At 37.3% G+C, this 21,479-nt stretch overlaps 2 protein-coding genes across 6 annotated transcripts in view; one reads left to right on the top strand and one right to left on the bottom strand.

The window, feature by feature from the left end:
• Positions 1–2,790, top strand: part of CD302 (CD302 molecule) — a 31,428-nt gene extending 28,638 nt beyond the window's left edge. The window contains exon 6 of the mRNA XM_081936069.1: positions 2,468–2,790. Within this exon, the coding sequence (XP_081792195.1) occupies positions 2,468–2,574 (107 nt within the window). The 3' untranslated portion in view covers positions 2,575–2,790. The remainder of the gene's footprint in view (positions 1–2,467) is intronic.
• Positions 1–21,479, bottom strand: part of MARCHF7 (membrane associated ring-CH-type finger 7) — a 28,410-nt gene that overhangs the window by 4,881 nt on the left and 2,050 nt on the right. For 4 of the 5 annotated variants that reach the window (XM_081936064.1, XM_081936065.1, XM_081936063.1 and 1 more), the window contains exons 2-8: positions 18,782–18,944; positions 17,269–17,427; positions 11,420–11,597; positions 10,844–11,005; positions 5,575–6,682; positions 4,360–4,529; positions 2,797–2,906 (exon numbers count right to left, since the gene is read on the bottom strand). In XM_081936064.1, the coding sequence (XP_081792190.1) occupies positions 2,797–2,906; positions 4,360–4,529; positions 5,575–6,682; positions 10,844–11,005; positions 11,420–11,597; positions 17,269–17,427; positions 18,782–18,934 (2,040 nt within the window). In that variant the 5' untranslated portion in view covers positions 18,935–18,944. The remainder of the gene's footprint in view (positions 1–2,796; positions 2,907–4,359; positions 4,530–5,574; positions 6,683–10,843; positions 11,006–11,419; positions 11,598–17,268; positions 17,428–18,781; positions 18,945–21,479) is intronic. The other variant, XM_081936066.1, reaches the window with a different exon arrangement.

Below are 21,479 nucleotides of genomic sequence, written 5' to 3'. Positions count from 1 at the left end.
TCCAATTCTCCTACAGACTTTTTCCCAGTGGTCAACTGGGCAAAATAGTATAGGCTCAAATTTAGTAAAGTGTGTATTACACTGCAGTACTTTTTGGAAAGGAAAACCAATTGTCACTGCCAAAGAAACCCAGTGTCTTGAAAGATTTATGCATGTTCCTTAATCCCAAGGATCCTTATTTCAGCAGTATTAGCAAATGAGACAGGTTTATTAAAGTTCATTCTCACTTCCCATTTGTATCATTTTCAAATTCTAGTCTTCCAAAACCCCAGGCAAATGAATTTGAGAACACATAACACAGCACAGCAAGTTAGACGATTCTAAGACGTCCTTCATTCTCCGTCACTTTCTCACATATGCTCAAGAAAAAGCCACAAAGTCTAATAAATGGTATACAAATCGAATACAAATACCCTCGTCCAGTTCCCAGGACTCCTAGCAGGAGCTAGGGTTCAGATCTTTGGAGCCTAGACACTCTAAAACCTATTAATAGCATAACTGTCTGTAGTAAGATTTTTCTCATCAACGATTTGATGGGAGGACAGATCTGGGCTGTATTGCTGCACCTGGATAGGGGAGGAATGGAGAATTCCCCTCTTAAAAATCTGCCCATCAGTTTCAGGTTTGATATCAACCACTGCCTTTAGTAGCAGCAAGACTCTATTGCATCAAGAGGTGCTACTCCACAGAAAACCAAAAGGGATGCTTTCTTTGTGCATGTAGACTGGAGGGGTCAGTTGAGTAGGCTGCTTCCCATGCTATTCAGTAGCAACTCAACCTTGCAAGACAGATCCAACTACTCAGATGCAAACTGAACTGTTGTCTGCTAGTGAAGATAACTGGACATCTTGTGATCTGGAATCATAAGTTTTTGAGTTCCAAGTAAGTAGATAGGAACCTATGCATTTAGTTCCATTATTTCTCCATTTGTTGGTTCCCTGCCTTCACAGTTTAATAAAGCCTCCTGTGAGATGGTAGAATCTGAGTAATCAGTAATTCTCTGAATAAGAGGTTGTTACGGACATCTCTGAAAATGCCCCTACTTAAAAAAAAATATTTATTTGATCCAACTGACTTGTTCCCAACCTTCCTCTTCTTAAAAATAAGTGGTGACCTACAAATGAAAAACGCCCTAGACTGAGGGAGCAGATTGTTTGGACTCTTGGCAATCAGAATTCAAGCTGGGTTACAGCACGGAAATGGCAGGGGTTGTCCTTGTAGATGATCTTTGAAGAGATTGGGATTTGGGAGCGCAACCCTCCTCCCTTCCTTGATCTGTCAGCAGCTTTTGATACTACTGACCATGGCATTCAGGAACTATCTCCAAGGGACTGGAATAGAAGGCCCTGTTTTGGAATGGTTTGCTCCTTCCAGAAAGCCCAGTTCCAATTGGGTTAGTAGGAGAGGTCTATGGGCAGATTTTGTGAAGCGCCTCTCCCCACTCTCCATTCCTTTTTAACATTTACATGAAGTCATTGGAGGTGATCCTCTGTGGGTTTGGTATCCATATTCTGATCATACTGAAATATATGCCCCATTCCTGATACAATAGAAGTGCTGACCTGGTGACTAGAGATTATCAGGGTCTGGCTGGGGATGAAGAGATTTCAACTGAACCCTTCCAAGATGGAATTTGAGTTTGTGGCCTGAATAATATCAAGGAGATACCATATTTTATTCTGAACAGGTTGTACTTCTTTGCAATTTGAGAGTCTTCCTAGACTCAAGAGTTCCTGTTTGAGAAACAAGCAGCTTTAGCTAGGAAGACATTTGTAATTACAGCTTTTGTGTATGTATACACACTCTACATGGGGCTGACTATGAAGTATCCTAGAAGCTACAGCAGATGCGGAACGCAGTGGCCCAAGCAGTGATAGACATATATTGATATTCTTATGTGACCACACAACTTTAGAAGTTGTGCTAATTACCAAACCCAATCCAGGTGCAATGCAAAGTGCTGAATTGAGGTCCTAGATGGCTCTAGAGCTGATTATCTGAAGGATCACTTTTCTCCATATTTACTTGCCTACTCCAACCAGATCATATAGATATACTTCTTACAAGGTGTCCCTATGAAATTGTTATCTAAAAGGGCAAAGGATGCAGGCAGGCATTTTCAATGGATGCTTCCACTCTTTGAAACTGTCTCCCAATAGGAATTCTATCAGCCTCATCCCTCCTATGTGTCAGAAAAACTTTGAACTTCAGAATCAATTTTGTTCTATTTTGCTTAGGGGAGTGCACTTTGACCAGGAGATATGTTTGTTGGTATATGGTATTGGTATTTGTTGGTGCTTGTTTTTTTATTTTTATGCTTATATGTATATGGAGTTTAAATATATATTTTTATGCTGCTATGCATATGGAGTTTCAGCAGTGTGATGTCCTAGTGATAAAGATGCTCGCCTCCCACTCAGAATGTTGAGAGTTCAATCCTAGATAGCTAAAGCTGTTTCTCTCCTAGGGGGCAAAGAAAAAATATATGCTGTGAACTCCATGTGGCATCAGGAAGGGCATCCGGCCATCAAGCGCTCATCTCCATCTAGTCTCCCTGACTCTACCCAGAATTAAGGGATTACACAGTTGTAAAAAGGGAGGTGTTTTATGTATATGAAGTTTCTTGAAGTATTTTACATGTTTATATTTCAGCCATCTAAAACTGAAGAGTACAACATTAAGCAACATCAATTGTCTGTCATAAACAGATTAATACTTCCACAGTTGGGGGAAAAAACCTATCCTAAGTCACAAGCACTAAACTGACACTTACCAAATTAGCCAAAATATACTAACTTGTTCATTTGCATGTGCTCTATGGAGTTCATGGATATCAAAATTGTCAAGATTGAGCTGAAGCTTTTCTTTACACAATTCACAGGTAGTTACATCTTCCAATGAAGAACCTGGGGGGGGGGGGGAGGAAGTTATACCTTTTATTTTATTTAGCCTTGGCATTGAAAACATTCAGAAACAGTCAGCAATTATGTTGAGAAAAGTACATCATTAAACAGAAAACTAAATTCACTACTATATATACAACTATGATTCTAAGAGAAATAGGCAAGAGCAGAGAAATCAGAATAACCATCTAAAATTCAAGTGTCCCTGTTGATTGTTTTCACAGATTATGTATTAAGGCTATATTATTATGATAGTTAAGATCAAAAAGATGAAATAAACATTTAATAGCTGTCCGTTCTATTGTTTCTGTACATTATGTATTTTTCAAAAAAAGATTTGCATTAAAATATAAAATATCACAGGTTTTTCTAAACACATATCTCAGTATGTATGTATGTATGTATGTATGTATGTGTGTGTGTGTGTATATATATATATATATATATATATATATATATATATATATATATATATATATATATATATATATATATATATATATATATATATATATATATATATATATATATATTTCTGTGTATTTCTTCTAATGAGTAAAATTCTAAATGAATTTTGAAATATTCTTGAATAAAACTCATGTTGAAACATGGTTGCTATTTCTGACTTCCTACTGGCTTTCCCATTCATTTCACTTGTCAGAAGTCAGCAAAGAAGGTTGCAAATAGTAACCACATGGTGCTTTGATATCATAATCACAGCCAGGGCTGGCGGGAGGCGGGGGGGGGGGGGAGACAGCATGGATACCTCCTGCAGTACTTTGCCAGCCAAAACAGGCCGCGGGGGAGGGGGGGTTGTGAGCCCCCCCGCGGCCCATTTTTGGCTGGCAGAGCACTGCAGGAGGCAAAAACGGACCCCGTTTTGGCTGGTAGAGACACCATGGGCCAGTCCTTTGATATTTCCAGGCCGGCCCCATGGGCCAGATTTAAGCACTCTGCGGGCCTTGAGTTTGATACCCCTGTGCTAGATGCTTTCAGTGTTCCCCATAATAGCCCTGGAGAGGCAGCAAGTTGTTCCTTCCTGGCAGGGAATAGGTCACTTTAAATAGGCCTACCGAGCAATCATCTGGGGATTTGTTAAGAGCAAAAGAAACCCATTGTTTTGCTGTTCTTATTGCCATGATGCAATTCCAAATATGGACTCTTACTTGTACCAATAAAGGAGAATATTTGTAGCTCAGGGTTAAAATGAGGGGTCCTTGGTGCTTTCTGAGCTTGGTTGTTTTCTTTCAGACAATGATGTTGCATGCACTGATGATGATGCCTAGTTTGGATAATGAAACATCTGCAAGAAAACAACCAAGCTCAGAGAGCACCGAGGACCCTCAATCTTACATGCATCCAGCCAGTTTCATTCATTTTCCAAAATCCCCTTTTGTGATCAACTTTCAAATTAGTCTATTTTTCCTGAATTGTGATCTTAAAAATGAATTCTTACCTGAGTTAATCTTGGATTGTAGCCACTTTTTCATACATTCCTGGTGAACATACTGCAGACTTCCAGCACATTTACATGGCTCGATTAAGAGATTAGTGGCAGATGTAGAGGACATTTGACAAATCCTACATATGTCTTCTTCCTCTTCTTCCTCTTCTTCTGAAAGAAGACTGAACAGAGATGAGAAAATTTATGATGTTGAATTAAATTGTTTGCATATTATGACATTAATCAGATATATCAGCATCCCCAAGATATTATTTGTTGCAATAAGTATAGGACTTACTTACTTACAATAAGTATAGGCCCAACAAAATGTATACCGTATATACTTGAGTATAAGCCGAATTTTTCAGCCCACTTTTTGGGCTGAAAAATCCACTTCGGCTTATACTCCAGTTAACAAAAAAAAAATGTGGCTCTTTAAACATTTTAATGCGGCTCTTCTGTGTGCCGGGCGCCCGCTTCCCTCCCTCCTCTCGGGCTTTGGAGGGAAGCTTCTGCATAACCCCGGCGAGTGACAAGTCTCCCAGGCTGTAATTTGCCGAGCTGTACGTGCGCGCCTGTTTTCCACGGCGTGGAGCAGCAGCGAGATTCTGGGCAGCAAGCGATGATTCCGGGGGCCATCAGTGGGGGGGGGGCAGGGTCCCCCCTCGCGTTCCTCATCTTCCCAGATGGCCCTGGAATCATCTCTCGCCGCGCAGAATCTCGCCGCTGCTCCACGCTGTGGAAAATAGGCGCGTGCGCACAGCTCGGCAAATTAAAGCCTGGGAGACTTGTTGTCACTCGCCTTTGCAGAAGTTTCCCTCCGAAGCGTTCCGAGGGAGGGCTGTAAACTTCCCTCCGAAGTCTTGGGATGTTCTGAGGAGCCCAAGGCAAAACGCCGCTGCCAGGTAGTTAAAAGTACGTCTCTGATTCGTCTCTGTAAGTCTCTCTCTGATTCCCTCTCTCTCTCCCTCTCTCTGTTCCTCTGTCTGTCTGTCTCACTCACATACACACACACTTTTAGCAATTTTATTGTTATCTACCTGTATTTTTATTTTTGAAATTTACCGTGAGCTGCTGCATTTCCCAGCCTCGGCTTATACTCGAGTCAATAACTTTTTCCAGTTTTTTGGGGTAAAATTAGGGGTCTCGGCTTATACTCGAGTCGGCTTATACTCAAGTATATACGGTAATTAAAACATCATTCAAATGATAAAAATAGCTGTTTACCTCTCTTTAATTTTCTGAAGCTTTTCTGGGTCTCTTGAAGATGATATTTTAGATTTGTCACTATCTTGTCCATTAGACTGACTCCAATTTGATGGAATAATATCTACAGTTATCATAACATTGTCGGACAAGTTATTTCCCAAAGTTGGTGGCATTGCAAACCGAAAAAGAGAGCCGGGAAACATTCCTGATATTCCTGAATTTCTTCTAGGAGGCACTGGCTCTGACCCCGAAGGAACAGGTACAGTACCACTGGGTACTGCAGGTATCGATGGCCTCGGCCTGAGGGACTCCCTTTGTGCTTCAAGAGGTACATCCCCCGCAGATTCTCTTCTCCTAAAAAGATGCAGTGACCTAGCAGATGTTTCAGAGGTAGAAGTTCTTGCAGTTTCATCTCTTCCTTCTCTTCTCCTTCTTGAAAACAAAGGCGTACATCTGTTCCTCAAAGATGATGACAGCCAGGAACCTGCATTTCTACTTTCAGAATTATGTCTGTAATTTCCAGATTCTGACTCAGCACTAGGATTTGGTGAAATACCTGCCAAACCCCAGCGTCTTCTAAGGAAGCTAAATCCCTGAGGACCAGGATCAGATGTTTGAGCTTCTGTACCTTCAGGAGTTGTAAGTGGGTTAGAAGAAGTCGCCTGGGTAGAAGCTTGAGCTCTTAGAGCACTTATATCTCTAGAACCTAATGATCTTGAAGACGTCAAAGAGTCTTGGCCAGACCTTCTTGGGAAAAAGGTGGAGGACATACTAGATGCCAAGCGAGATAGTAACTGCCTTGTTGAACGCCTTCCTTCAGTATCAGCAGAAGGCTCACTTAATGACCTTTGGGTTGGCAAAACTCCTTCAGAAAGGTTTGAGGTTCTGGTCCCACTTCTCATGGTATCATGGGTAAACTCTGGCTGTATATTCCTTTCAGAAGTCTCTGCTTCTCTTGGGACATAGTTAGATCTTGAATTCCAGCTATGCTCTCTAGAGAGAAATGAAGATTCATGTTCAGAAGGCAACTGGCGGTTCATGGATGTGTTCAGCCTTAAAGAACTCAATGAGTTTTCCTTTGGTCTAGCTCCCTGTGCATATGAAGAGGCAGGTCTTTCCTGCAAATCTAAGAAGAATAAAAGAAAGAATTAAAATTATACACCATCTACAGATTTAATCAAATTAAGGAAATATACTTCTTACAACATAGCTCTATCTGTGGAGTCCTTGGTGATCTCTGAGCTTGGTTGTTAGGCTACATACATTTTGTTCTCCGACTGTCTATGGTAGGGCTAGAGAAACTCAGCTTTCCCCATTCCCAGTCCAGCAGCTGACAAGGCTGGCTTTCAGTTGCCAAATAGGCACAACTACTGAGTAAGCACAAGTTAACATCTGACCTTTAAAGCTGTAAGCGACTCAGGATCTGTCTATTTCATAGAAGATTTCTCTTGCTATGAACCTGCCCAGATCAGCAGGAGATACTATTCTGAAGATGCCCCTGCTGCTGTAAACTCAGCTTTTTGGTATGTGGGAGAGCGTCTTTTCTGGGGTTTCCAGGCAATGGACTTGCAACATTCTACAGGGAGATGGATTTGGTCTTTATTTTCTCAGTATTTAGGAAAACAATATGTTATTTTGCAAACATCAATTGTTAATTTATTTTAATTGCAGTAATGTTAAATTCATGTTTTACAGTTTTATCTTCGTTTCAATTGCTAAACTTTCCTAAATATTTACAGGGGCAGAGAAGCAAGGTATATTCATTAACACTTTTATTCAGATTTTACTCTATTTGGGCTTTAAATAAAAATGAAAAAGAAAAAAGTTTTAAATGAATTTATGAATCATATAAATTGTTAATCTCAATCCTATAGTAAAGCTAGCTAAAAGCAGTAATTATTCTTTGAAGAACAATTAAAACACCAGGTGTCATAGAATGAAACATTTTTGGCTGTTTGAACTGGCTTAAAGATCAAATATGTTCTGGTAGTTACACTGCTTTTCATTAGCTGAAACTAGTTCTAAGAGTGATGAAGGCTATTTAAAATTACTGGTCCAGTATGTTTTTTCTATCTGCTTTAATGTATAAAAATGAGGGAAAAAAGGGTAAACCCACATAAAAGGAAGCAAGGGGGGGGGGGGAGAGAAAAGGGAAAAAACAAAGCATATTACATTACATACAGGAAACCGGGTATATTTTTAAACATTCCATATATTACTGAGCAAGATCAGACTAGAATACATTTCATGATAATGCAGGTAGTCCTTGACTTATAATAGCTTGTTTAGTGACCATTCAAAGTTACAACACACTGAAAAAAGTGTCTTATGACTGTTTTTCAGAGTTACGACCTTTGCAGTATCCTCACCATCATGTGATCAAAATGCAGATGCTTGGCAATTGGTTCATATTTATGATGGTTGCAGTGTCCTAGAGTCATGTGATCCCTTTTTGCAACCTTCTGACAAGCTACGTCAATGGGAAAGCCAGAGTCACTGAATTATTAAAGGGTTAGTAATTTAACAATAACAGTGTTTCATTTAACAATTGTGGCAAGAAAGGTTGTAAAATGAGGCAAAACTCATGTAACAAATGTCTCATTTAACAATCGAAATTTTGGCCTCAACTGTGGTGGTAAATCGAGGACTATCTGTATGGGATTTTATTCCGGCAGATAGTGTATACATTTGAAATTGAATCTGCTTATTGGATGGGTTTTCATTTCTATTTGACCCAAAACTAAATGTCAGTGTTGTGAGATATCTGAGATCTATAATACAGGACTATATTCTTTATCTGTTACACCAAGTAAAACCCCTGAATGAAAAGATGATAGATCCAGATATTCTTCCATTGATGGTTCAGAACTGAAAATGATCTAGTATACAAAAAGAGACTAAATCTTTTTTCTTTTTCCAACTTTTTAAAAATTGCAGGATGCAAATTAAACAGGTAATAAACTTAAATAACTTTTTAAAAATCTACTATTTACAATGGGCCCTGGAGGTGGAGTTTCTGTATTATAATTTCTGAACATCCTATTTAGGAATACTTGTGGGTTTAGTTTTCTTTTAGTTTTTATTCCAGTATTTACTTCTGGCTTTTTTTAAAAAAAACTTTTTAATAAAAACATTTATTACTTGTCCTTGTGTGCTTTTTTTGTTGTGCTTTGCTTTGTTTTTTTTCATTTTTAAAAATGTGTATCAGTCTGTTCCTGACTTATATCAATTATTTTAAAGAGTTGCCCCATTTTTTCCAGATTTAAATATTTTAAGTTGAAAGGATATCAAAGCTATTTTATGTACCATGAGATTAAGAGATACACTGAACCATTTAAAAAAATCAAATTTACAGGTACATGTAATTGCTGTTATTTGTGTAGCTCAAAATCAAGAACTTTTACAATTTGATGTCTTTAAAATTAAAATTAAATAAAATTAAAATCATGAGATTTTTACTGCTTACTTTCTTTATAGCATATAGCTTGCTTCAAACAGCTGTGACTGAAGTTCATATTCAATTTAAAGACTCTTCCATGGATTTTAATTAAATTATTTGGGAACAGCTATTCCAAGGAAACTTTCTTCACATATGTATATAAATATTTCAAACATTTTAACACAGTAGATAAAGTTGATATTAAAATCCCATCAACCATATAAGGGAAGATAAATATAAAGATGCATATCACTTCAACGCTGATGTACTTAAGATATATTCCTTGCTAATATAATGAATGTCCTTTCCATTTAGTGCTGTAATATTTCTAAGCTGCTGGATTTTCTTTATTTAAATAATAGCTATCATATGATAATGGAAGTTTATCTTTCCTGATTCTCTGCTTTATCACTGAACACATATTTTGAGTTCAATGTGTCTATGGATTGTTAAGTGATAAAAGTCAAACATATTGTTGGCAGAGTTAGAAAGAATGTGACCTTGCTGACATAATAGCAAGACAATTCCATCTTCAGCCAAAGTCTATTATAGTTTCTGCATTAAAGGACAATTGGAAAAGCTAAGATGTGGTAATTTTTACTCTTATTCACATGACAAATTTACACTCTGGAATAATTTAAATTTGAAAATTGCAAGTAAATCTCTTGGATGGGAACAAATCATGAGAATTAATACCTTAAAGCTATTTACTGCCAAACATTTTTTAAACAATCTGAGGTACTATAAGAGGAGTTTGAATTGCCTAAGACTTGAAAATGGCAGAATATTCAAAACATATCCTAATTTCACTCTGTGGTCCAGATGCATTAACAGTATCTACATTTCCCATATTATTATCAGTACTGAAATGAGTTTTAAATGTTCTAAATGTACAGTATTTTATAAACTGTTAAAGAATATTGCTAAGGTAAATGGCAGTTATTTACAATTAATAAATCAATGGCTAAGAATCTTACAGAATATTATGTTATTATCTTACCATGAAACAATTTAATATAAATATAAATCATACAAATGTAAGATACTTTTTATATTTGTTGGATATTTCAAAACATGTTCAAAATGTTTGGCTGTCAACCTCACTATGTTGAAAAGGGGTAAGGTACGTTTATTCAAAAGGTATGGACCCACTACTGTTTTATTTTAGTTTAAAATTCCTAAGACTACAGTAATATCTATATCTATATATATTATATTATATACAGTGTAAAGACATAAATGTACATCTGAATTATGTATTAAAACTTGGACATTCTGTCTCTAAAAATGTCAATTCATTGAGCAAAGGGAACAGCAAACATTACTTTTTTGGCATTTGAAATATACCAAAGATCTTGAATTTCCAATGTGCTTGTTATCAACTTCTGAGCTAACTCGTTACTGACATACTGTAAATGGAAAGACTGATCAATAATACTTTATGTGGTTACAGTTTAATTATGCATTAAAATTAGACCAAATATATTTCGAAATGGCCCAAATAGGGGCTTTCATGTCCCTGGCAGGAGCTGGAGCAAAGGACGGGAGCTCACCTGCCCCACGGCAGCACTTGAGTCTTGAACATGGGCCTGTTGTTTGTCAAGTCAGCATCCTAACTATGTGAGCCACCATGTTCCTTATATTTCAAAATAATTTTCATTTAAAAGGCACAGTAGAGTCCTAAGATATTTAAACAATTAAAAATTAACTAGATCCTTGCTAGTAGACAGCAAGTTGTATGTATGAAGCAACTAATCAATAGTCAGACATTACGAGAGCAATATAAACATCCCAGGCAAGTTTAAGGAACAACATGTAACTAAACATTCTCAGCTTTCCAATACATACATGCTGATGGAGGGAAATCACCATTCCTTTGACTATAATCCAAAAAACCAACAGGTGGCTCTGTCCTTTCTAGCTCTCTTCTCTCTCTCACAAGTTCAGTTGTTAATGATCCAAGTACCATAGAAGAAGATCTGGGCACATCACTGTACCTCCATGGGGAATCTAAAGACAAGTTAAAACTATTTTTATTTTCCAGCCTCGTTATTTGCTTTAGAAATTCTACATTTAATTTAAGGCAAATCCACTTCCTATTAGGTACTGCTATCTGCAGAAACTTCAAAACCATACCCTTTCAATTGCTGTTCCCCTTCTCTGAAATAGCTTGACGTGGACATCAGAAAGGATCTATCCCTCATGGTTTTTAGAAAATCAATTAAAATATAGTTTGCCAACAGGCCACAAGTAACAAGAATGCCATTATTACTCTGATGAGGAATGGTGTTTTAATTTTGACTGAATATGGCATTCTTGTTTTTTACACCTTCTATTTATTTTCCCTTTGGAGAATGGAGTGGCAGTTTGGAGTGCTAATAAGCCTTATTCTACTTTTTTTTTACTATTTAACATACAACTTACCTGAAACTGTGCTTAAACCACTACTTCTCATACTAGAGGTAGATGTATAAGAAAGTTTAGGTCTTTTTGAATCAATATCTTGTTGTTGGCTATGCAGTCTTGAAGAATATGCTCCCTGAGTTCTTTCAGATTCACTCAACCAAGATGGTGCAGGAAGTGATGATGATGATGAGGTAACCTACAAATTGGGATTTGAGAAGGTTATTAATATACTGATAAATGACTTGTTCTGCAATAGTAAACAAGAAGAAGATTCAACCAAAACTATTATGCTGAAAAGGCTTGGATAAAACAACCGAGAACCAGTAAGTAAATGAGAACAATTTTAAAAGAATAGTCTAATAGGCTATTATTCAAACATTACAATAAAGTATAAAAAAATTGCATTACACTAGAGATAATACACAAATGCATCGTAGTCCTGGAAACAAGGTAACAATTGTTCTTTTTGGAACAGTTCTGTCAAAACAGTTTAGCATTATAAACTCTATGGTATTTTCTTAGTATTTGGAAAACTTGTCTGAAATGTAAATCAATGTTTTGTTTCATATGAATATTTGCAAGCTCTTTTTTTTACTCAGATTTCATGCAAAACTCATTTAAATATGTACAATCCTTTGAAGTTGTTATCCCACTATTTACTTTCATATTACATAAGAATGTATCTTCCACATTCAGGCAGCTTCTCAATTTAACTGAGTTGCACCTTAGGGCAGTCTTGAAAATAGTTGAGAAACTTAACATAAATTGCATAGCAGTTTCTCAGTTGGAACTGCATATGAAATGTATCAATACCTGCATTTTAAAAAAATCTGAACTGGCTGCCAATTCTATTTCAGACTAAATCTATCCTGACCTTCAAAATTCCAACAGTGTAATCCTAGTCCTTTTATCTGATTCAGAACTAATTCCCACAATCTTACAGAAGTGTATTCCAACGCAAAAATGTAATCTGCACAAGTTTATCCCAAAATCTTTGTCCATACATTGCCCTACCCCAACTCCATTAAAATAATGTATGGGATTAAATAAAGGTACCAATACCGGAGGCAATATTAATTCCAATAAAGCAGAGGACTTTTAGTAGTGCATTTTTCTGGGCTTTAAAATTATTGATTTAGGATATTTTGCCATGAGTGTTTTCAATCTATGATTTTATGTTTACTATACCTTTTTTTAAAAAGAATTTTATTGGTTTTTAAACATTTATGGGGAGAGGTAAAAGGGTACATAGAAAATTTTGGAAGCTCCCGTGCTAGTGGTAGAAGTCCCCCCAAATCTCACAATTTTTACAATGTTAAAGACAACGTATAAAAGATAAGCAAAAACAGAATCTTGTTCTACATTATATCAACCATGTGTTCAATCATCTTTTTTGTCACTTTCTAGTATATCAACAATTACAATATTTCAAATGCATTTATTTTTGTGACCTGAGCCTTTTCGATATTGCTCCCTCCTCCCTGTCCCCAGATGGAGCCACAGCCCCTCCCTCCCTCATATCTTATTTTATTTATTTCTTAGATTTTTAGACCGCCCCTCTCCCAAAAAGGGACTCGGGGCGGTGTACAGTCAATACAATAAAACCAGTCATAAAATTAAATACATTTAAGCTACATTTAAGATACATTTGGAGGGGAGATAGGCTGTACTAAGAAATAAATAATTCTAATCCTAAAAACATCACAATTAAAACCCCAAACCCTAAAATAAAATAAATCCCTGGGAGGTAAAACTAAGAAAGTGCCAGGCCAGCTGATTGAAACAGGTGAGTCTTTAACTTTTGCCGGAAGGAACGGAGGTCGGTGGTAGTTCGAATGTCGGGGGGGAGGTCATTCCAGAGGGTTGGGCCCATCACAGAGAAGGATCTACTCCTAGGTGTCGCCCGCTGGCATTGCCTAGCAGACGGCACCAGGAGGAGCCCCTCCCTGTGTGAGCGGATAGGTCGCAGGGACGTATGTGGAAGGATGCGATCCTGCAGATAACTAGGTCCTCTGCCATGGAGCGCTTTAAAGATGGTGATCAATACCTTGAAACGCACCCGAAAGGCCACAGGTAGCCAGTGCAGCTCGCGCAGGAGAGGTGTTACGTGGGAGTAACATGTACTTCCCATAATAACCCGCGCGGCTGCGTTCTGAACTAGCTGCAGTCTCCGGATGCGTCCCAAGGGAAGCCCCATGTAGAGGGCATTGCAGTAGTCCAGGCGAGACGTCACCAGCGCATGAGTGACCGTGCGCAGGGCACTCCGGTCCAGTAGGGGGCGCAATTGGCGCACCAGGCGAACCTGGTGGAACGCCCCCCTTGCCACGGCTGCCACATGGTCCTCCATTGACAGCCGGGCATCAAGGAGGACGCCCAAATTGCGCGCCCGCTCCACAGGGGACAGTTGTTCGCCCCCTATGGCCAGCGATGGGGTCAGCTGGCTGAACCGAGGTGCCGGTAACCACAGCCACTCGGTCTTGGAGGGGTTGAGTTTGAGTCTGTTGTCCCCCATCCAGACCCCGATGGCTTCCAAACACCGGGACATCACTTCGACAGCCTCGTTGGGGTGGTTTGGGGTTGAAATATACAGCTGAGTATCATCAGCGTAGAGATGGTACTCAACCCCAAAACCACGGATGATCTCACCCAGCGGCTTCACATATGCGTTGAACAGGAGAGGCGAGAGGACCGACCCCTGTGGCACCCCACAAGTGAGTGGCCTCAGGGATGACCTCTGCCCCCCTGTCAACACACATTGCTTCCGGTCGGAGAGGTAGGAGCCGAACCACCGCAAATATCTTGTACATTACTACCTTTTTCACTATCTCCCATATTTTCGTCTTCTAGGAGAGAGCCGTGTTTTTTAATGAAGGCTTCTGCTTCCCCCACTGTATTAATTCTAATTCTGTTTCCCTCCCAAAAGATCAACATTCCCTCTGGCAATAACCATCTAAACCAAACTCCTTTATTATATAATTTCTTTGATAAGGAGGAATACTTCCTCCTTTTCTCTTATTTTTTGGGGGAATTTGCTTAAGAATGATAATTTCTTTGTCTTTATATTTTAGTGGTCCCCCCCCACTTGAGCCCCTAGCACCTCATCCCTTGTGGTCCTCCTAAGAAATTTAACATATACCTCCCTTGGAACATTATGTGTTCTAGCGTATGCTGAATTAATCCTGTAAACCAGATCCATATCCCACCACAACTGCCAAATGCTGTTCCCTGCCCTCCCTCCGTTCCCCGGCTCCTGGGGCGAGGCTGGAAACACCCCCGCCGGCTGCCGCCGCATCAGGGGGGCCTCCAGTAAGCCGCCCTGCGGCAGGTGGCCCCTCCGAGACCCCCTGTGCTCCTGAAAGGAGCCTACCAGAGACACGAACAGCGGACAAATGTCTGTCGCCTTCAGTAACCGGAAGTGATCTTCCACTATATCTTTTTATTTTTTACAAGCAATAGTAAAGCAAATTACAGAGTTTAGCATTATTTTTTCATAATGTTACTATCTGATTAAAAAATAAGCACAGAATCAACTGGAAGAACAAATTGATGCAGTATATTGTTTTTTTTTTAACTGAAACAATATTCAACTGCATATAAATAATTATGATTTGGAAGTACCTATTACTTTAAAAGAAACTTTTAAGTTTAAAATAATAATGTTATTTACAACTTGCATTCATACTCTGTGATGGAATTTAGATCTATATCAGTAGCTGTCTGAACATCTAAAAAACTAAAACTAATTTATTTACATTTTCTTTAATTTACAAAATTTGGAGACTCTGACTCCAATGCAACTCTGCATAGTCTATATGGAGAATAAAAAACAGTAAGAGAGAGCCAATACACAGAAAATATAATTAACAAGGTTCCATAACTATTGTACAGTACACTTAAGGGCCAGACAGAACAGTTAGCTTTTCAAAGATTTCTGCAAGATCATTGAGAGTCCCAGAGATCTCTGGGGAATAATGTTGCAAAGAGTAGGCAGGATGCAGAGATTGCATGCTTCCTAGGTCTTGATAGATCAATTGAAAGGCTCCAAAACACACTGTCTGCCCTTTTCTCAGCAAGGCGAAGCTAATAAACAACCTCTTTAAATTGTTACTAGATAGCAATTTATTAGAAATACTATTAAGAAATAGAAGTTACATGGAACTAATTAAAGTCAAGGCAAGATTTGAAAGACCAAAAAAAAAAAAAAAATCTGCTGGAATTGCCCCCAAACTTGGCAGATTTGCAAAACAAAACTTGCAGGCCAATGCAAATGACCTGCTTAAAAGATTAGATCATTATAGCATTGCTTATACATCAATAATCCTGGAGAATTCTCAGAAGAAAACCCTTTCGTCATCACACCTTACTGCCTGATATCCATAAAGAAAACCTTAATCAGATTGTAACACTGAAATAAAATATTGAGACTCATTCAACAAAAAATGAACTATCCAGCACCAACTACACAAAATACATTTATGAGAAAAACTATGAAGCATAAAAAATACCATTCCAACTATTAAGTGGTATATGTTTGTGCATGCAACAATACATAGCCAATATTGAGAGAGATTCAATGACATATCGATACATCCCAGAAGCTAATTTCCCACAATCAGTGAAAAACTGATGCTGAAAAGATGTAGGATCGAGGTTTATCTCTAAACAACCATAAAATATTTGCAGAAAAGGTTAAAATAGCCTTCACAATCATAAGATGTTTGTATTATTGAAATCTGTGGAAGAAACCTCAAAAGGGCAGTACATGGAAAGATACTGAAGAATATTTCTGAGCTAAACAAGTTCCATAATGAGCATTGTGGAAAAAATTCCAAAAGCAAAAACAAAAAAACTCTTAGTTGGCTACAGAAAATATTTGGAGACTGATATTTCTGCCAAATAAGGTGTTACAAAGTACATTTTGGGGTTTGTAAACGTAAATTTTGGGGTTTTTAACTGTTTTAATTGTTTTAATTTATTGTTATTTATTTGAACCCAGTGGCTTCCATTTGTATTTGACTGTTAAATATTGATGTCACCTCCTCCATGCCACACTTGTATTTTGATTTAATTGTACGTCGCCCCGAGTCCCTTTGCGGAGAGGGGGCGACTGATAAATCGAAACAAACAAACAAACAAACAAACAAATAAATAAATAAGGTAGTCCTTGATTTATGACCATTCTTTTAACAACAGTTTGAAGTTACAAAAGCACTGAAAAAGTGACTAATGGCCATTCCTTTCACTTACAATGTTTGCAACTTCCCTGCAGTCACATTATCAAAATTGGGTGCTTGCCAACCAGCATACATTTACAATGGTTACAGTGTCCCAAGATTGCTATTTGTGACATTCCTTGGGGGGAGGGGCACTCCAACAAGCAAAGTCAGTGGGGGAAGCTGGTTCCACATTTTGGATCAAATGCCCAGAAAATATCTTCCCTGTCTCTTTCACTGCCTCCCAGCTCCCTCCCTGCTTTGAGCCAACCTCAGATTACAGAGAGAAACAGAGACACCCAAAGGGGAAAATAGACTCTGGCTAACAAGATGTGTCAGAGTTTGTTGGAGAAATCACTTTCAGAAAGCACACACAGATAACTGATTCAGCAGGATTCATTAACTTCTTTATATACATAACACCACATGAGTAAATGTACAATCCCAGTAGCTGATTCTTCCAAAGTGATAGTAGTTACAGGCAAAACACAGGCAGAAGAGAGAAGCAGTTTCAGTTCAGCAATCTAGTTTGCTTTAGGTTTTTTAAAAAAATGTTTTGTATTTTAATTTTTTTTCAATAAACTAAATGTTTTTACACACACATAACATACAGACACAATTTTAACTTCAACAGATTAACTATGCAACTCTTACCAATCTATTTCTGCTTCCCAAAAATCTTCCAGACCAGGGACGATCAAGTGTTCCTGAGTAGTGAGTTGGAGAAGAAGCTGGAAGCTTCCATGAACTTTCATATGCTTCTCGTTCTTCAACTGACCAGTCTCTATTGGAACTATGCAACCTGCCAGATTCCTACAAAAAATATGTTTATTACTTAATGCCTTGCTTGGGCCATCATTCCACACAAGAAAATAAAATCTATAACATCTGCACTTTTTAATTAATCACACTTAAATATTTTCTATAAATCAACTGTTCCTATCCCATCTACAAAAATAAGTTTATCTCATCCTAAGTGGGTCATAACTGTAAGTTTACTTCGTTAAAAATTCAGCTTCCATTAAGTTATTTTCTAAGTCGGATCAAGCATTACTATTCTCCTCTCACTGAAGAGAACGACTGAGATTCTGCTATACTGGCAACATTTGAAGCAATTGCAAGTCACTTTAAAACAATAGTTGTAAATTACTGTTTTATACAATTACTTACACTGGGGGGAGGAGCTGAAAAGGCTACAAGTACTTGGTAAAACTCCTTGTTTTAAATTTCTTACAGAGAAATACTAAATTTGAAAAGAGTCATGTGAAGATTTTCTATTTTCGGGCACTGAATTTTGCTAACCCTCTAAAATGCAAATTAACTCATACCTCACAAATTATTCATATACTTCTTTTAGCCAAAACCAAATCATGCCTACTTATTTAAGGAATTTAACTAGTTTTAAGAAAATAAAGTACTAAACAGACAAAAGTAGAACTGAAAAGGAAAAAAACAGAAGTGTATATATTCTTAAAATAGAAATAATTTCTTATTAGTTTATAATCAATTAATTCTGTACCAGCAAATCCTTTTTCCAGGGATAAAGCAGCATATACAGTATGCTGCAGAATGAACTGTGGTAACAGCCAAAAATAAGTGGCAGAATACATGCAGAATTCCCAGGCTCAACACCTATAATTTTCAGTCATGTTAGAAAAATTTTGCTTGAAAAGCCACTGTTGGTGTCAATAATACTTGTCTAGGTGATCATACTTAGGACATAGCAGTAAATATAACAAAATCCCAACTGAAACTAAATCCCAAATAGATACTACAGTTATACTTTCTCTGTAAGTTTTTTTTCAATAGCTATAATTTCAATAATTATCATTACAATGAAGAGAGCAATAGAAAGAGAAGAAAAGGAGTGGGGGATGTATCTTCTTGTTTATTATAGGAAATAAAGTTATGCACTTCCATGAACTCCTAGCAAACAGCCTGGTCAGCCTCAGCACAGCCTGATTTAGCACGAGCAGCTGATTGGTGGTTTGATCGGCTTCCTGGAATACCAACGATCAGTTGTTCCAGACTGCGGGGTTCATTGCCTATCACCGCCTTCACGCACCCCATTTTCAGCCTCCACAAGCCCGAGTTTTGGCCAAAAAACTTCAACAATTTGAACTCATCAACTAGAGAAAGATGGAGAATATACCATCATAAAAGTTACCTGGCGTCCAGAATCAAGTCTTACTGAAGACTCTCTCGTACGGTATGAATCAGTTAAACTTGTTCCACCACTTCCAGCTCCTATCCTACCACTTCGAGAACCAGATGGCTGAACAGATAACCTCCGTGGGATTCTTGATGGCTTTGATTCCATTTTGTGTGCACTATATTAAAACAAATATTCAACTTTGCTAGTTAGATAATGAACTGTGCAAAATATAGGAAAAGCTATAGATTTATAATTCAGATACTAATCAGTGGTTAATTTTGCCCCTATGTTTGTACACTAAACCACTGATTAATATTTTAAGTACTACAAATGAGATATAAGCATCAAAAAGATAAATTTTATAAGTTGCTGGTGATATTTAGCCAGGGTTAGGTGCCAGGTCACCTGAGAGATGCCATGGAGGTTCAATCTCAGTGCCTAGAGGATATGATAGGACCTGGATAGGACACAGCGGAATTCAACCTAACAAGACCAAGTGGGCTTTGAGTTTTTTGGACTATCTGATTCTAGAGAGTTGTCACTTTTGGTTCTGATGCGGTAGCACTGCGTCAGATAGACAGAGAGCACAATCTGGGTCTTCCTGAACTTACAGTTCTTGCTTGAGAAGCAGGCTGCAACTGTGGCTAGGAAGGCCTTTGCATAGCTTTTGGGTGTCATCAATTCCACCTAAAATCTAGTATCACTTTCTAGAGACCACTAATCTGTAAAATCTGCAAACCCCAAATTCATAAAATCTAAAGAAAGGACATCAATTGGCTAAACATTTCTGAAATGTGCATTAGGTGTGAGTAAAGCATAGACACCTCATACATATATGATTTACATTATAATCAAATTGGACAAAAGTCACCATTAAACATCACTTTTCAATAATTTTTATTGCATCTTTACACAATCATGTAATCTAATAAACTTGTAGTACAGCATTAATACACTTCTAAAAATTTAGTTTAGAAGATATTATTATACCTTATTTTACAATTCATATTGTCCCCCCGAAAACTGACTTCGGAATATAAAGAATATGCAATTCATTAAACACTGGTTTAGAAACAATTATTTAGACACATGGCCTAGAAGTAAACCTTGCAGGCAAATAGAACTTTTATCTTATTTTAATGCATATAATGTATCTCTGTATTTAATCAAGTATTCAATATTATTTTGTGTGAGAATCTGTTCTGTCAATCTCTGGTTTTCTACTATTATTATATATATGGATTGATTTTGGAATATTAAAAAATTGAAAAATATAACTTAGATCATGGGATGGTTAGCTAAAAATACATTCTGACCAATACTGGAAGCATACCTATATATTAGATATCTATATATCTTAAATCCTTAGGATCTTAGGAGATTTCATTATCAAAAACACATTGCATTTTTTAAAAAAAATCCAATACAAGCCAATTATATTGATAGAGGAGAAATGACTCAAAGTACTGTATATTGTTTCATTTCTGCACAGCTGTAAGCTAGCAAATTCAATATCAAACTAGACCTAAAACAGCCAATATAATTACTTTGAATGTTATTAATGTTGCTACTCTTCTCTCAGACTGAATTCAAATATAATCAAAGTTGTGCCCTATTGTTCTACTTTTGACTATTTTGGCCACAGCAAAATCAAAACTAAAAGAGAAGATAAATTAAGCTCTTATCAATAAACAAGAGTACATACATATATATCTAGCTGAACAATCCAATCTTCCTTTCTGCTCACAAATGACATGGTATGCAACAGAAAGAAGTTATAATCTTTTTAATGGTGCAGCTTAAAACAATACTTCTTTCCTTACAATGTCAATTTCAAAAAACTGTGGCAATACTAAGTAGTAGAAAAAATTGTAGGCTTATTTGCAAACTGATCCATGAGAATATCTGAGCAATTTCCTATTTTAGAACCCATTTATTTCTACACTATTAATGTACATCCAAATGCAAAAGAAGCAATCCTAAAAAAGTCTCTGTAAAAGGGTTAGTAGTCACGTATCATGTCTCAACATTTTTCTAGCAGCTAGTCATTTACCAGTCTTATTTCATAAAAAAATAAAATGGTCCAGAAAATTTCAAATATGATTCAAGATGGGCCACAGAATTTTAAATATCGAATCTCCAGGTCATTTTAATATGAACCAGACAAGTCTTACTGGATTGTTCTAAGTACCAGTTTTAAATGGCAAAACTGCATTAAACAAAGGGAAATGCATTCCAGGTGTGTATTTCAATAATAGAAGGGCTCATGACTGGTGCTGTGCTTGCAACATCCCAATTAGAGGAAGGAAGAGAGAAGCAGTTAAGTACTATTTCCTTAACTGTTACAGGAAATCGGAGTTTGGTAGCATTTTTTAGACTAACAATTTTATTAAAACATATAAAGTTTCAGGAATTGTAGCTCACTTTAACAGATATATGGAACGGTTAACAGATTTAAATTATAATGGGACATGAGGGAGGAGAACGGGTTGGTACATATGAAAATAGTTATAAAAATTTGATGAATTGGCTATTGTAATGTGTTAAAATCATTGTGCTTGGCTGGGACCTTCTGGGATAGGCAGAAGAGTGTCTCTCAGATCTTTGAAGCAGATGAAGAGGAAGGATACAAGCAAAGGCAAAGATAGAAGGAACCAGCAACATAAGCATCTTTGTCCTATTCAATCCACAGAATTTAGCTGTATCAAAC

The sequence above is a fragment of the Natrix helvetica genome, assembly GCF_964273705.1.
Source record: "Natrix helvetica genome assembly, chromosome: 1".
NCBI classification, from domain to species: Eukaryota; Metazoa; Chordata; class Lepidosauria; order Squamata; family Natricidae; genus Natrix; species Natrix helvetica.
This window is presented reverse-complemented; position numbering and strand designations above follow the sequence as displayed.